Source organism: Myotis myotis, unplaced genomic scaffold (genome assembly GCF_014108235.1).
Source record: "Myotis myotis isolate mMyoMyo1 unplaced genomic scaffold, mMyoMyo1.p scaffold_m19_p_1, whole genome shotgun sequence".
Lineage (NCBI taxonomy): Eukaryota > Metazoa > Chordata > Mammalia > Chiroptera > Vespertilionidae > Myotis > Myotis myotis.
This window is the reverse complement of record NW_023416313.1, coordinates 90,692,254-90,709,117: the sequence shown is the minus strand read 5'-3', so window position 1 is coordinate 90,709,117 and position 16,864 is coordinate 90,692,254. Positions and strand designations below refer to the sequence as shown.

General features: G+C 41.6%; 1 protein-coding gene across 7 annotated transcripts in view; it reads right to left on the bottom strand.

Annotated features, from left to right (window-relative positions):
• Window positions 1–4,340: 4,340 nt before the first annotated feature.
• The window catches only part of ACBD5 (acyl-CoA binding domain containing 5), a 59,653-nt gene continuing 47,129 nt past the window's right edge, over window positions 4,341–16,864 (bottom strand). For 3 of the 7 annotated variants that reach the window (XM_036344695.1, XM_036344705.1, XM_036344660.1), the window contains exons 12-14: window positions 14,973–15,017; window positions 14,540–14,649; window positions 10,077–10,501 (exon numbers count right to left, since the gene is read on the bottom strand). In XM_036344695.1, coding sequence (XP_036200588.1) covers window positions 10,474–10,501; window positions 14,540–14,649; window positions 14,973–15,017 — 183 coding nt within the window. In that variant the 3' untranslated portion in view covers window positions 10,077–10,473. Of the gene's footprint in view, window positions 6,018–10,076; window positions 10,502–14,535; window positions 14,650–14,972; window positions 15,018–16,864 lie in introns of those variants that run through there. The other 4 variants (XM_036344715.1, XM_036344669.1, XM_036344678.1 and 1 more) reach the window with 4 other exon arrangements.

The following is a 16,864-nucleotide window of genomic DNA, read 5'->3' as shown; positions in this document are numbered from 1 at the left end:
CTGTGGAGTGGAGGCACCACATTCCTTTTGGAAGAAACTGAAGATCCATTGGAGCCTGCCGGCCAGGGGAAGGGACTAATAGGTCTGCCTTCTGCCTGCTCGCCAGTCCCCAGTCCGGCTCTACCACCACCCAGCCCAGTTGCCCAGGGTTCCCTGGTGGCCATCCAGCAATGGGAGCCTGCGGGCTGCAGGGAGGGACCAAGAGGTGGTCAATGCATGTATAGCGACTGGTTGATCGGTCGTTCTAGTCGTGACGCATGGCTTTTTATATATATAGATAAGGTCTCTCTCTCTCTAGTAAAATTTTGCCTGCTTACTACCATTAGAAAAGATTCAGGTTCCTAAAGTCAGCATTCCTCTCCTGTAATCCATCTGCAGGTGTCACCTGGCTTCTTGGCATCACTCTGTGGGAACTGGGCCTGGAGCATCAGTACAAACTTGCTAATACTCTAGCTACTAATGTTGGACCAACACTTCCAGTGTCTATCTCTGCAAAACGGATTCACATGAAACATCAATGGTCCCCATTCCTCTCTTGTGGTCCTGTGCCACGCCAGCCAATCAGAGCAACTATATGCAAATTAACCCAACCAAGATGGCGGCCGACAAGCCACAGAGCTGAAGCAAGCAGGAGGCTTGGTTGCCCTGGCGATGGAGGAAGCCAAGCTTCCCGCGGCCAGCTGTAGCCTCTGCAAAAGGCAACAAAGTTTCAATTATAGAAGATAAATAAATCCCAGATACCTGCTTCCAGCCAGGCTCCACTGGGAGCTTGGGTGGCTGAAGGCTTTGGCCAGCCTGCAAACAGCCATCAGCCCCTCACCCTAGATGGCCACACCCTCATGGGGTGAGGGTCCCTGCTGGGGGCTTGACCAGCCTGCAAACAGCCATCAGCCCCTCACCCAGACTGGCTAGGGACCCCAGCAGGACCCCCACCCTGATCTGGGACACCCTTCAGGGCAAACCAGCCAGCCCCCACCCAGGCACCAGGCCTCTATCCTATATAATAAAAGGTTGATATGCAAACTGACCCTAACAGCAGAGCGACAGGGAATCACTGGTCACTATGACACACACTGACCACGAGCGGGCAGACGCTCAATGCAGGTGCTGCCCCCTGGTGGTCAGTGTGCTCCCACAGGGGGAGCTCTGCTCAGCCACAAGCCAGGCTGACGGCTGCCAGTACAGCGGTGGTGGGAGCCTCTCCCACCTCCTCAGCAGCGCTAAGGATGTCCGACTGCAGCAAGGCCTGCTCCCCGCTGGCAAGTGGACACCCTCTGAGGGCTGCCGGGCTGCCAGTGGGATGTCTGACTGCCAGCTTTGGCCCAATCCCCTGGGGAGCGGGCCTATGCCAGCAGGTGGTCATCCCCCAAGGGGTCCCAGACTGAGAGAAGGCACAGGCCAGGCTGAGGGACCCTCCCGAGTGCACAAATTTTTGTGCACTCGGCCTCTAGTGTGTGTGTGTATATATCAGTGGTTCTCAACCTTCCTAATGCCGCGACCCTTTAATACAGTTCCTCATGTTGTGGTGACCCCAATTTCATTGTTACAAATTGAACATAATTAAAGCATAGTGATTAATCACAAAAACAATATGTAACTATATGTGTGTTTTCCGATGATCATAGGCGACCCCTGTGGAAGGGTTGTGACCCACAGGTTGAGAACCACTGATCTATCTACACTAATAAAAGAGAAACATGGAAATTGGTGTCACTCTGCTATGCCCACCAGCCAATCAGGATGAGTATGCAAATTAACCCAACAAAGATGGTGATTAATTTGCATATGCAGGCGTGGAGTGAAGACTGAAGGCTCTGCCTGAGCGAAGACTGAAGACGACTGAAGATGACTGAAGACTGAAGAGGCTTGGCTTCTCCACTGCAGCTGGAGCAAAGGCCTGGGTCCTGGGTGCCAGAGGAAAACTGGTGCCGGCAGCCAGGAGAAGGAAGGCCTATTGCAGGAATCTCTTCATGCAACGGGCCTCTAGTCTATATATAAAAGGCTAATATGCAAAGTGTCCCCTTGGGAATTCAACCGGGAGTTTGATCACTCACTATGACGTGTGCTGACCACCAGGGGGTGGCGCAGAACATAACAGGCAACCAGTGGCAGTGGTGGAGTGCTGAGGGAGCAAGAGGAGGGGGAGGTGGAGAGGCGGGGTAGAGGGGAACCTGATCAGCCCTGATTGCTGGCCAGGCCTAGGGACCCTACCCATGCACGAATTTTGTGCACCAGGCCTCTAGTAGATATCTATATCTATATCTATCTACTAGAGGCCCGGTGAACAAAATTTGTGCAGGGGGGGTCTCTTAGCCCAACCTGCACCCTCTCCAATCTGGGACCCATCAGGGGGTGTCTGACTGCCTCTCCCAATCCAGGAATGCTGGCTCCTAACCACTCGCCTGCCTGCCTGCCTGATCGCCCCTAACCTCTCTGCCTGCCTGATCACCCCTAACTGCCTCTGCCTCCCCATACCCAGGACCCAGGATTCCCTCCTCCAGCCGGTCACAGGCACCTGGGACCCGGGCTTCCCTCCCTCTGACCGGCCCCAGCTGCAGGGGACTGTGGGCAGGCGGCTTCACCTGGGCTGCAGCCACAGGCACCCAGGACCATGGGGAAGGCGGCTTGTCCCTCTCCCAGGCCGCAGCCCCAGCCAATGGTGCCTGGGACCACGGGGCAGGTGGCTTGACCCTCTCCCGGGCCACAGGCACAGGCGCAGTCGCTGGCGTCCAGGACCACAGGACCACAGGGACCACGGGGTGGATGGCTTGTCCCTCCCCCAGGCTGCAGCCCCAACCGCTGATGCCCAGGACCGTGGGGTGGGCGACTTGTCCCTTTCTTGGCTGCAGGTGCAGGCGCAGCTGCTGGCACCCAAAACAGCAGGGACCGTGGGGTATGTGGATTGTCCCTCTCCCTGGCTGCAGCCTGGCTGGTCCCCATTCCTCTCTTGTGAGCTCATTTCTGCCTGGCTGGTCCCCATTCTTCTCTCCCCAGTGTTGAGTGTCTGAGCCATTATGCCTTGATGACATGATGGCATGAGAACCATTTGCATATTAGCTCTTTATTATATAGGATATATATATTAAGTGTATATATTTAAAAGATCTCTTATTTGTTTTTTAAAAGGAAAAGGACATTCATCATTTTCCAGCTATGAAATGTGGTACAACTGGGAAGGAGGATTAATGGAAAGCCATTGCAGGTAGACTTCTATAACATGCAGCAGAACATTAATATCTTAAATAACACAAATAGCTAACATCACTTTTATCACTATCTGTAGAAGTTAAAAGTTATGTACTTGTATTAAAAACACAAAACCCTCTCACCATTTTCCACCTAGGAACAACTGTATGTATTTAAGATGTCTGATTTAAGGAGCATTGAGTGGCTATAAGAAGCTATTTGGTATAAGAATTGAAACTAGATTTTTTACTGGTTCAGTAACATTCACAACTAAATGAATAAATGAATTAAACTTTATCCCAATTTCTGATTTTTATAAAATTATATGTAACAGCATGGCTTTATTTTGAAAAAGTATGATTCCTTTCTATGAATTCCTACTATTTATTTTCATTTAATCCTTATTGTATAAAAATCAATGCACTTCTAACAGCAACACGTAATAAAAACCATATCATTTCTCATTAACTTTTTATTTTTAACTTAGATTTACAATAAACTGAAAAGATCATTAAAAAAATATCATCGCCGTCAATTTAAAAGTTTAAATGAAGTTCATATTAAACAAAGCAGTAACACTATAGCCTATAATAACATCTTTATTTATATATACAAGAACTGTGTGCAAAGTGCTTTTCAAACTATAAAATAAGACTTTGGAATAGGATACAAAGAGTTAACCCTAGGAATTAGTATTCCCTAATGAATTCCCTTGTAATGAATCACAACTGCTTACTTTCTTAATTTGCATTTTATTTCTTTATATACTAAAAAAAAGCCACCATTTTTGATACCAGATTGATATCTAATTTTTAAAAATAATCCATGATTCATGGATCTAAACTTTTTCCCTAAATTGAGGAGTTTTTAAAATATTAGTCCTGGCCGGTGTTCTCAGTGGTTAGAGAATCAGACCAGGCACCTAAGGGTCTTGGGTTTGATTCCTGGTCAAGGGCACATACTTCGGTTGCAGGTTCGATCCCAGGCCCCAGTTGGGGTGTGTGAGAGAGGCAACCAATCAAGGTGTGTCTTTCACATCGATGTTTTTCTCTCTCTTCCTTTCTCCCTCCCTCCCTCCTTTCTATTCTCTCTAAAAACCAATAGGAAAATTATCCTCAGGTGAGGATTAACAAAACAAAAAAAAAGACGCACAATCATATTAGATCCCTCTCTAGGGACACATTTTAATTAAGATGGGATTAAAAAATAAACATCAAGTTACATGAAAGGAAAAAAAGAGTCTTGGGAAAAGCAAATTGTATTCTTATACATTTTTCTTCAGGCAAACAAAGAACCACCCTCCATAAAAGAGATGTATTACTTTCTCTCTTATTGCAAACACTCTGAACACATGATGCTAAATCCAGTTTCATACATATCAAGAATGCTTAAAACATTTGCTACTAAACCTTTAAATCAAAGATACCTTTAAAGTACAAAGTATATCTAAATAAGCAGATAGACAGGAAAAATAAGTCCAACCTAGCTGGTGTGGCTCAGTGGTTGAGTGTTGATGTATGAACCAGGAGGTCATGGTTCGATTCCCAGTCAGGGCATATGTCCGGGTTTCTGTCTCTATCCCTGGTAGAGGGCGTGCAGGAGGCATTGGATCAATGATTCTCTCTCATTATTGATGTTTCTATCTCTCTCTCCCTCTCCCTTCCTCTTTCTGAAATCAACTAAAAAATTATTTTTTAATTCCAAACAAAGTTGTTAAAGATCTAAATTACAGTCTTCTTTCTAGTTTAAATGTGAGAGGTAGAGGAGAGAAACTTAAATTTGCATTAATGGGATATGCCTTATTCATATGGAAGTACATAGCGTGTTAGCTTACAAATCCTTTTAATATCCCTATGAAATAGGCATTTATCAAATATTATACCCCGATGAAAAACTGAGGCACTAAGAGGTTAAAAGTCCAGGCTGGGTAGTTTACCAGTTGCAGAAAAGTAATTTTCATGTGAATCCTTTTTGACCTTTGTAAAAACAGTATAAATAAGGTCTTTCATTTTATATTTCAAAGCACCTGATGAAGCAGAAACAAGATATACTCAGTTAAAGACAAATGATTACAAAGGAATAAATGTATAGGATTTAATAAAAATCTTATTAATGATCTGCAGGCTCAGAATAAACTTTCATACCTTAAGCCCATCCTTCATCTTTCCCATCAGAAAGTTATGTCTATTCTGTGAATCATTTGTAAAAACTAAGCCTCTTATATATGGCTCTAGTTTATAATAATGTTGTTTGAACACTAAAGTCAGAGCTGTGAACACCCAACAAAGATCATAGAAGTTTTCCACTTCTTGACATGACAATTCAGTGACTAAGATATAAAGTCAATTTAATCTACTTGAAATTTACTTCTGGTTTGCATTCTTTCTCATATTTAATTTAGAAAATTAAAAATACCCAGTTATAAATCTAATCTCATTATCACAACTGTACCTAAGCAGCTTATATTTCTCTACAGGAGATAATCAGGTAAACATGTTACCAAACAATAATTAATAATTTAATGTCCTTCAAGTTCAAGGGTAGGGGAAATCTATGTATGCTTATAACCTAGTTGAGATTGATTATTCAAGTATCAGCAATATTAGTCCTTAAAATGTTATCATTGTGTAGTGCAAAATATATATGTATATATATGTACACAAACCAAAGGATTGGACAACAAAAAGCAATGTAATAATCACAAACTAGGATTTTCTTGTGATTCCACAATCCATTTCCTTCCAAGGTCATCCAGGCCTAGTAGTCTTCTTGAGTAAAATACCATTTTCTTCAGTTCAGTTTTCTTTAAAAAGAAAGTAAAAACCAATTTCCTATGTATAAAAACGCAACCTGAATATGAAACACACCCCATGCCAAAGAATTCTCTAACATAATCCTAACATTCAAATTCAAAATAAAACCATAAACCCACAAATGATCCTTATAAACTTATTTCATGTCACTTATAGTTCAATAGGAAAGATCTAATTGCAAGTGCTGATATTATCAAATGGTTTATAATAAATAATTTAAATATATATTCCTCCTCCCACAGCTTCTAAATTCTCAATCTCTTCTAGTTGGCTATTACAGTTCAGATTTTTTTACATTATTTAATAATTTATGAAATTGGAAAGGCTGTTAAACAAAATAGCTTAATAAAACGACAAGTTGACAGATGTACAACCTGGACTATTAATTAATATATATTATGTATCTGTTACATTTTGGGCACTGTGCCAGGCACTGGGGATTTAAACATAAATGAGGCAGGCTCTCAACCCTCAAAAGACCTCTTAGTTTAATTGAGGGGGGGATATATATAAACCAACAATTCAGATATGTATAATGCAATGGTTTTAATGATAGCAGAGTGAATGAGGTATCAGAGAATTGGTGGGCTTATTATCACAAGACACAACAATCACATGTGATCTGAGTTCTGAGAAAGATTCCCTGAGCTGTAATTAAAATCTCTATACCCTCCCAGCACTCAAGATGCCAAAATGGCTGAAACTGTCTCAGCACAGATTTATTCCTCTCCTCTGTGGAAATGTTCATATACAACCCCTTTGGCGGAAGTGATATTTTAAATAATCAGGTCATTCCTTATCCTGTGAACAAATCTTCTTAGTTATACCTCCTTGGCAGGAGTGACATTTTAAGTAATCAGATCAACCCTAGCTGGTTTAGTTCAGTGGATAGAGCGACGGCCTGAGGACGGAAGAGTGCCGGGTTCAATTCCGGTCAAGAGTATGTACCTTGGTTGCAAGCTCCTCCCTGGCCAGGGCCCTAGTGGAGGCACATGCAGGAGGCAACCAGTTGATGTGTTCCTCTCACATTGATATTTCTCTCTGTCTTTCCCTCTCTCTTCCATTCTCTCTATAAATCAATAGAAAAATATCCTTGGAGTGAGGATTAAAAATAAATAAAATAATAATAATAGCAATAATCACATCAATTTTCATATAACTCATGGCATAAAGAAAAAAGGCCCCTGCAGGAATAAAACTGTAGGTGGTTCTAAAGACTCAAGTGCCTGAGCAAGTTTTTAGCAGACATGTTAGCTGGAAGGTGCTTGAACAGTTAGCAAGATTTATCAAGAACCAGTGTAATGCAGATTACTACACGAAGTCTTTTGCAGCCTGGCTGGTGTGGCTCAGTGGTTGAGTGTGGACCTATGAACCAAGAAGTCACTGGTTCAACTCCCGCACGTGCCTTGGTTGCGGACTCAATCCCCAGTGGGGGCCGTGCAGGAGGCAGCCAATCAATGATTCTCTTGGATCATTGATGTTTCTATCTCTCTCTCCCTCTCCCTTCATCTCTGAAATCACCTCTGAAAAAAATAAAAATATTTTTTTAAAAAGTCCTTGGCAGCTCTTCCTTCTTGTGGCCATCGTAGAAGCACCAGCAGTCAAAATGAAGTTCAGTCCCTTTGTGACTTCTGACCAGAGCTAGAACCATAAAAGGCATTTCAATGCACCTTCCCACATTTGAAGGAAGATTATGTCTTCTCCTCTTTCTAAAGAGCTGAGAGAGAAGTACAATGTTCAATCCATGCCCACCAAAAGGATGATGAAGTTCAGGTTGTTCGAGGAAATTACAAAGGGCAGCAAATTGGCAAAGTAGTCCAGGTTTACAGGAAGAAATATGTCATCTACATAGAACCAGTGCAACAGGAGAAAGCTAATGGTACAACTGTTCATGTGGGCATTCACCCCAACGAGGTAGTCATCACTAGACTAAAGCTGGACAAAGATCCTTGAACGTAAAGCCATATCTCACCAAGTAGGAAAGGAGAAGGGAAAATACAAGGAAGAAACAATTGAGAAGATGCAGGAATAAAGTAATATTATATACAACTTTCATTAAAAATTAAAAAAAAAAAAGCCTTTGCAGATTTATACAACTTAGTCTATAAATCCTAATCCTCTACATTATTCTATGACAGTGGGGAAATAGAGTGGACATCACTCTCTTTAGAACTTTAGAATGTTTTTCAGCCTTTTAATGAAATCTCTCTCTCTTTTTTAAATTAACTTGCAAAATGCAGGGTATGGTGTGATAGGGAAGAAAATATACAAAAAACAACAAATAAGGGAATAGGAATAAAATTCTGCCCTAGTCCACTGAACTCTACTCTGGTTGTACTGCTGAGATTCTTTTTCCTCCTCAGAAGCACGGGCCTGCCTTTTTGGGCCGGTACCATCTTCACCAGGCCCCACTGAAGAATGTTTCTCCTGAGATCCTCTCCACCCCTGCCTAATTTGGGGTGATTATTTTTTTAAGAGTATGTTTATTGAAGTTGGGACAGTGAAACAAGGAAGAGCTTATGACAGAAGCAACAGGAGAGAGCCTAGGCAGAGCTGCTTTGGCTCACCAAGAAGTAAAAGTCACAAGGACAGAAGTGAGCCAAGGTGGGGCTGCTATTGGCTCACTGGAAAGTCAGAGAAAAAGAGGCCGTGAGGACTGGGTCAGGGGGTTAGCCCAGAAGAAGTTGCCAATGCCTATTGTTCCCCTGGTCACAAGTCTCCAAGTCTTCTAGGGACCTTTAGAGTTTTAGGATAAAGAGACTTCACTCAAGCAGGTGTTGTCCAATGGTTAGAATGTTGGCCTGCACATCAAAGGGCTGCCAGTTCGATTCCTCGTCAAGGATGTATACCTGTGGTACAGGTTTGATTCCCCGGCACCAAATAAGGCACGTTTTGGAGGCAACCAATCATCTCTTTCTCTTTCTCTCCCTCCCTCCCTTCCTCTCTCTCTAAAAATCAATGGAAAAAAATATCTTTGAGTGAGGATTAAGAACAAAAAAAAAACCACACAAGAAAATTCACTTGAAAAGGAGATTCAAGTGGGTGTGCTACAAGAGGGCTCGCCTTTCCCAGGTTTGTGTGTGTGTGTGTGTGTGTGTGTGTTTTAATATATTTTTATTGATTTCAGAGAGGAAGGAAGAGGGAGAGATAGAAACATCATGATGAGAGAGAATCATTGATCGGCTGCCTTCTGCATGCCCCTACTGGGGATCGAGCCCACAACCCGGGCATGTGCCCTTGACCAAAATCGCAAAATCGAACCTGGGAACCTTCAGTCCTTAGGTTGATGCTCTATCCACTGAGCCAAACCAGCCAGGGCCCTACCTAGTTTTTAATGACTATGTTTCTACTGAAAGCTCAGTATTTCCAAAGAAACTATATGACAGCAAATTTATTAATCTGAGCAGACTGATAAAGAAAAATAGTCAGAAAAAGTAATACATTAAGAATAGTCATTTGGCCGAAACCGGTTTGGCTCAGTGGATAGAGCATCGGCCTGCGGACTGAAAGGTCCCGGGTTCAATTCCGGTCAAGGGCATGTACCTGGTTTGCGGGCACATCCCCAGTAGGAGATGTGCAGGAGGCGGCTGATCGATGTTTCTCTCTCATCGATGTTTCTAACTCTCTATCTCTCTCCCTTCCTCTCTGTAAAAAAATCAATAAAATATCTTTAAAAAAAAAAAAAAAGAATAGTCATTTGGACTTAACAGGTCTGCTTTTAGTATTTAAGTCATAGATAATTTATTATTATTATCATTATTACTATTATTTTCCCTTTTTCAAATTTTATTTTTTTCACATTTTATTTTTTTAAAATATATTTTATTGATTTTTTACAGAGAGGAAGGGAGAGGGATAGAGAGTTAGAAACATCGATAAGAGAGAAACATCGATCAGCTGCTTCCTGCACACCCCCTACTGGGGATGTGCCCGCAACCAAGGTACATGCCCTTTGACCAGAATCGAACCTGGGACCCTTGAGTCCGCAGGCCGATGCTCTATCCACTGAGCCAAACCAATTAGGGCTATTTTTTTTACATTTTAATTGTATTTCTTTTTAAAATATATTTTTATTTATTTCAGAGAGAGGAAGGGAGAGGGAGATAGAAATAGAAACATCAATGATTAGAGAGAATTATCAATTGCCTGACTCCTGCATGGTCCCTACTGGAAATCAAGCCCACAACTAAGGCATGTGCCCTGACCAGGAATCAAACTGTGACCTTCTGGTTCATGGGTCGACGCTCAACCACTGAGCAACACCAGCTGGGTACATTTTAATTGTACTTTATTTTTTCCATTACCTTTTATCACCTCTATGCCCTCTTCCACCCCCACCCATCACTTTCCATCCCACTCATGGATAATTTTAATAGCAGAATTATGAGGTTAGGTAACTGGGGAGAGGTGGCACTACAGGAGACTGTTCAGGGCCGATTTTTGAACAGGTTTGCAAGTATTCTTCATCTTCATATCACATACAGAAAGATTTTTCTAATCCACTGCAAAGTAATGTGAGAAATTTCTTTTACTTTTAAATTTACATTCTTCTATCCTTAGGGGGTGTGGAGAGGGTTCAAGCAGTGGACCTTATTACTATTAATGTTAAAAAAATGTTTTAAAGCTCACTACAAAATAGCCATTTATGTTCCATATGTATAGGATTATCTCAGTGTGTCTGTTTAAGTCCAGATGCACATTTATTAGATAAAATTAAAGCTTTTTCATATCCTATGGCACTTCAGTTTGCCATCCTGCCAATAGTGAGCTTCAGCACACAGTTCTGAAAGCTTACTACATACACACACTGTAGTAGGGGATGAGGTACAGGATGGTCCCTATTATGAGTAGGGCAAATCATCTCCTGCTCACACTTTTCCCTTCCTAACAGGATTCTTGATCTTCCTTTTCATCTCCATAACAGACCTAGCTCCTCCAAACCATGCACACTGGTCTCTAATCTTTATTCCTGAAACATCAGATTAAATATTGTTAAACCCTGCCAGATCAAACCTTGCCTAAATCCTCCTAAGGCAAAAATTTATTTCAAAATCAAACATGGCTCTATCTCGAACCCCATTTAATTTGGTACATATATAAGCAAATAATACATAAAAACACTATATTTCATCCAAATGCAGTCACGCAGTGCTATATAACTTGCAATTTGGAAGAACTAAACACCTAACGTACAACAGAAAATTTGATAAAAATTCAATAACAACAAAGTAGAAAATTAAAAATAGGGGAAAATTTCTTCACTCAGAGACATCTATAAATAACTGAAAGGGATATTTAGGAGAAATTGTGTATATATCTACTGGTAAAGAATATTTTTAAAATATAATTTTAGAAAAACTGCTATTTTGGGTGACTGCTGAAGCAAAGTATAGTTTGCTTTTTCAGCCTTTAATAAAGTGACAAGATGCCTTCATCTTGGACATAAATTATTAACCAAAGTAAGTTTTTTGTCTTATGCCAAATTTCTCTACTCTCCAACTCCCACTTTCTACATAGGAAACATGAAAGGGAACTTTGAAATGCATTGCAAACTATGTAAACACCTGGCTTTAGTGCCACTGTTCCCTGCAGCTTAAATTCCTGCATGTTGAAAAGGTTTGGTTCTTTTTTCTTCCTGTTATCAGGGAAATCAGAATTTAAAACATTGTTTAGCCAACCACTGTAGGAGAAATGTAAAACGTATTAAAGAAGAAAGGACTTAAAGTAAGGTCTATATCTTAACAACTGAAATGACACATACACAAGAGAAGCAGGAAGGGAGTAAATAATATTGGGAAAGCAAATTATGCCTCTGAAATCCTACTAAAGTTTTTCAAGTGGGCAGGTATATCAAAAAGCATATTTGGTTCATTTGGGAACATAAAGCAGAGAACAAAGAAGACTGAAACAATTCACCTAATGTCACAAGCATTTCAGTTTCTCTACTATAAAATATAAAGAGCCCTAGCCAGATTGGCTCAGCAGATAGAGCACTGGACTGCGAACTGAAGGGTCCTGGGTTTGATTCTGATCAAGGGCACATGCCAAGATTGTGGATGTGCAGGAGGCAGCTGATCAATGATTCTCTCCCATCACTGATGTTTCTATCTCTCTCTCTCTCTCCCTTCCTCTCTGAAATCAATAAAATATCCTCAATAATAAATGCCTAATATGCAAATTGACCAAACAGCAGAACAACCAGTGGAACAACTGGTTGCTATGATGTGCACTGACCACCAGGGGGCAGATGCTTAATGCAGGAGCTGCCCCCAGCCCATAGGCCCCAGGCGAGCCAAGGGAGGTGACTGGCAGCAATGGGGAGCAGGGCTGGTGAGTGTAAAACGCCAGGCCGGCCAAGGCGGGTGCCAGCAGGAGCCCCCGATCACCTTGCAGGTCGCCCCACAGATAGGTCCTGATTGCCGGCCAGGCCTAGGGACCTTACCCGTGCATGAATTTCATGCACCGGGCCTCTAGTCTATAATAATAAAAGTGTAATATGCTAATTAGACAGGATGTCCTTCCAGACATCCTTCTGGAGTGACCTTCTGGATGAAGCCAGGGCTGTGAGGGAAGCCCAGGCCCCAGGTGTGTGCGGGTGCCAGAGGGAAGCCAGTGCCAGCAGCCACACACACACACACACACACACACATACTAGCGGCCCAGTGCACAAATTCATGCACCTTAAAAGAACTGTGAGCCGTGAGGCTGCAATGGGCACAGGGGCGGGTCTCGGCCCATCCTCCACGCCCCTGCCCGGCCGCTCCTGACACGGCCCCTGGCCCCCTGTCTGCCAGCAGTCTCATTCCCACCACTGCCGCTCCCACGCTCTGACAGTGCCGGCCCTGCTTGCACCCGCTGAAGGCATGGAGCAATTGGGGCCAGTGCCAGAAGCGGGTGTGAGCAGCAGCTGCTGCCCTGATCACCCCTCAGGAGCAGGGGGAGGTAGAGAAGCCCTCGGGGCAAGCAGCAGCTGCCGGCAGCCGCTGCTTGCACCCACTGATGGCGCCAAGCGATCGGGACCGGTGCCGGGCACCAGCAGTGGGTGCGAGTGGTGGCTCCAGCACCAGCAGTGGGTGCAAGCAGAGCTGGTTCCAGCAGCAAGTGCGAGTACCGGATGGGACCACGGCACATGGGAGCAAAGAATTTTCAGTAACCACCAGAGGCTCGCCCCAATGACAGTGACCAGCACCCTGCCTTGGTCTGGCAGTTCCGCTCACCTGCTTCACCATCCTGCTACAACTGACACCCGCCATGTTCCACGCATACCCCCTGGTGGTCAGCGCACGTCATAGCAACCAGTTGTTCCAATGTTTGGTCTATTTGCATATTAGCCTTTTATTATATAGGATAACTGGAGCATTTATACTAGTGTCTGATAATCCCTTCATAGAGAAGGGCAAATGTTTGGTTTTTGCTTTTGTTATCAAATGTAGTAATTAGAAACTTGGGTTCTTTGGTAGAGGAACAACACGCCCATTATTATGTAAACCTAGATATTTTTTAAAATTTATTTCTACTGCACTCAAAATCTTATTATTAAGTTCCCTATTTCTTTTCCCCATCTGTTGTCACTTAATGGGAAATGGTGACAAAATACAAAAACATAATCAGTGAGGCCAGCAGTGAGGTAAGCAATTTCCTATGGGCCCATCCATGGAAAGTAACTCAGTTTATATAGTGCCCAAAAAAGTGCTTTAAGGATTTTCTTGCACCTAAGAGTTTTGGCCTCAGGTATTCCTAACCTAGATAATCTCAGAGCACTTTCAAGAATTGCAATCTCTTACTCTCATATTTATCTCAGTTACCTCCTAGTATCCCAAACTGGAATTCCTGGCCCTCAAATAAGAATAATCCCTATTTCTAGAGAATGTTCAACTACAAGCTGAGCATTTTCTGAAAATCAATATCTATATTTCAAAGGTATAGAGAGCATGCAGGGTTTTTTTTTTGTTGTTGTTTTTATCTATCCGTTGTCCTTTTTTTTTTTCTTTAATCCTCACCTGAAGATATTTTTTCCATTGATTTTTAGGGAGAGTAGAAGGGAGGAAGAGAGAAACATCGATGTGAGAGACACATTGATTGGTTGCTTCCTACACCTGCCCTGACTGGTGCGGTGATCGAACCTGAAACCCAGGTATGTGCCCTTTACTGGTCCAAGGGCTGACACTCTAACCCTCAGCAAAACTGTCCAGGGCTCCATTGTCCTTTTTATTAGTAAAGGGCCCAAAATAAAGATCAGACTTCAAGAACATTGTTTCTTCATAACCCATAAAAGTAAGCCTATAACCATTTTGTTATTGCTGCTTAAATCAAAGGTGCATAAATCTACCATATACTCTCAAGTGAAAAAAGGCTTAAGTCCAACAAGTACCTAGAAACCCACCATGTATCATTTCCAAAATAATTTCAATCTCACGATCAGTACAACATTCAGTATGACAATATATCCATGAAATGGGCCTATCCTTTTAACTGCAGCTAAAGGCTCTTCTTTATTAAGAGTTTATGCACCACTTTGAATTATAAAACTGTAATATTACCTTCTCCTTCTTTGATAATATAAATACACCAACCACTGGGCAATAAAAGGCCATATGATAGCAAAGGTTAATGCACCAGGAGACATCTCGAAGGGCCACCACGATGATCTCTAACAAAATAAAATAAGCTGGTCAGCAATCTATTACATAGTGTATGTATAAACTTAAAAACAATTCACAATTCTGAAAATATATAACTAATAATAAATCACCTGATAAAGAGAGGAGGATAATCTGTATTTCAGACAATAATTTGGCAAATAAACTTTAAGGAGTAGTTCAGACTTAAACAAACACAAAATAAATATATGCTTTTAATTTCAAAGTCCTAAAGGGTAGATGTCATCTGGAATTCTTTAAGGGCTTAATATAATCTAAATTAACTGTAACTTACTTGAAACCCTGGCTCGTAGATTTAAAAAAGATTTCTTACCTGTGAGGGAGGCAGATTACTAGTCTGTAAGGTTGATGATTTTGCCTATAAATACAAATGAAAGTGATTTAGCTTTGATAAATAAGAAAAATACAATAATTTTTCTTTTTTTAAAATATATTTTTATTTATTTCAGAGAGGAAGGGAGAGAGAGATAGAAACATCAATGATGAGAATCACTGATCAGCTGCCTCCTGCATGCCCCTACTGGCGAGCCCACAACTCAGGCATGTGCCCTTGCAGGAAATCAAACCCGGACCCTTCAGTCCACAGACCAACACTCTATCCTCTGAGCCAAACCAGATAGGGCTACAGTAATTTTTCAATTTCCTATCTTAAAAACAAAACTGAAATTAGTTTATTCTCTCTTCTTCTGTTATGATTTGATTATCCTGAAAACCATATTGACCAAATGACAAGGTCCCTAGCATTTTTTAAAGTCCCTGAAATTACTAGCCTAATAAATACTTTTGACGTTTTATATTTTAAATTTTAGAAATTATCAAAATCTTAAGTTGCCCAGATGGTGTGGCTCAGTAGGCTGACCGTTGAGCTATGAACCAGGAGGTTTCAGTTTGGTTCCCAGTCAGGCTGGATCCCCAGTAGAGGGCACACAGGAGGCAACCAATCGATGATTCTCTTCATCATGGATGTTTCTATCTCTCTCTCCCTCTCTCTTTCTCTCTGAAATCAATAAAAACGTTTAAAGCAACAACAACAAAAAACCTTAAATTAACCTAAACCATTACTTATTTTACATTTTTATTTAATTACCTAATCAACTTTTCTCATGAATTTATGGATTTTTTTATTTTAAAAATATTTTTATTGACTTAGAGAGAGAGGATGGAAAAGGGAGAGAGAGAGAGAGAGAGAGAGAGAGAGAGAGAGAGAGAGAAAGTATCGATGTGAGCAAAAAAATCCGCTGCCTCCTGCATGCCTCCTACTGAGGATCAAGCCTGCAATTTGGATACGTGCCCTAACTGGGAGTCGAATCTGCAATCTTAAGGTGCACCGGACAACATCCAACCAACTGAGCCACAGCAGCCAGGGCTATTTATTGATTTTTAGAGAGAAAGAGGGAAAGAAAGGGAAGAGAGAAAAAAATATTGATTTGTTGTTACACTTATGCATACATTGGTTGTTTCTTGTAAGTGCCCTGATGGATGATCGAACTCACAACCCTGGTGTATCAGAATGATGTTCTAACCAACTGAGCTACCTGGCCAGTTGGTTAGAAATCTTTAATTTCCATACAATCTACCAATTTACAAACACACTTGAGAACTGCAGTCTTCATCATTAATTAAAAATGTAAAGATTAGCGCTGACGAGTATTGCTAAACAGAATAGCCCATGGACCAAAGGGTCTCAGGTGTGATTCCCACCCAGTCAAGGGCACGTGCCTAGGTTGCAGGATCGATCCTGGGCCCTGGTCAGGGTGCATGAGGGAGAAAGCAATATGTTTCCCACTCATCAATTTTTTTCTATCTCTCCTCCTCCCTCCCTCTCTCCCTTCCACTCTCTCCAAAAAATCAATGGAAAAAGTATATCCACAGGTGAGTATTAACAACAATAAAAAATTGTAAAGATTACATACATGATATCCAAAGATATGTTTTGGAACTCCATAATAAGTTATAGCAAAAGAGATATTGATAGATTTGAAAAATGTATTATTAGTGTTATAGGTTTTAACTTTTTTCCAGCTTCATTTAGGTATAATTGACAAATAAAATTATATATATTTAAAATATACAACTTGAAGATTTGATATACGTATACATTAGGATAGGCATGGCAAACTTGCAGCCAGTTGGCCACATGCCTCATATAAATGAGGCATTAGGAAATGATTACCATACTCAAGTTAATTAACACCTCACATAATT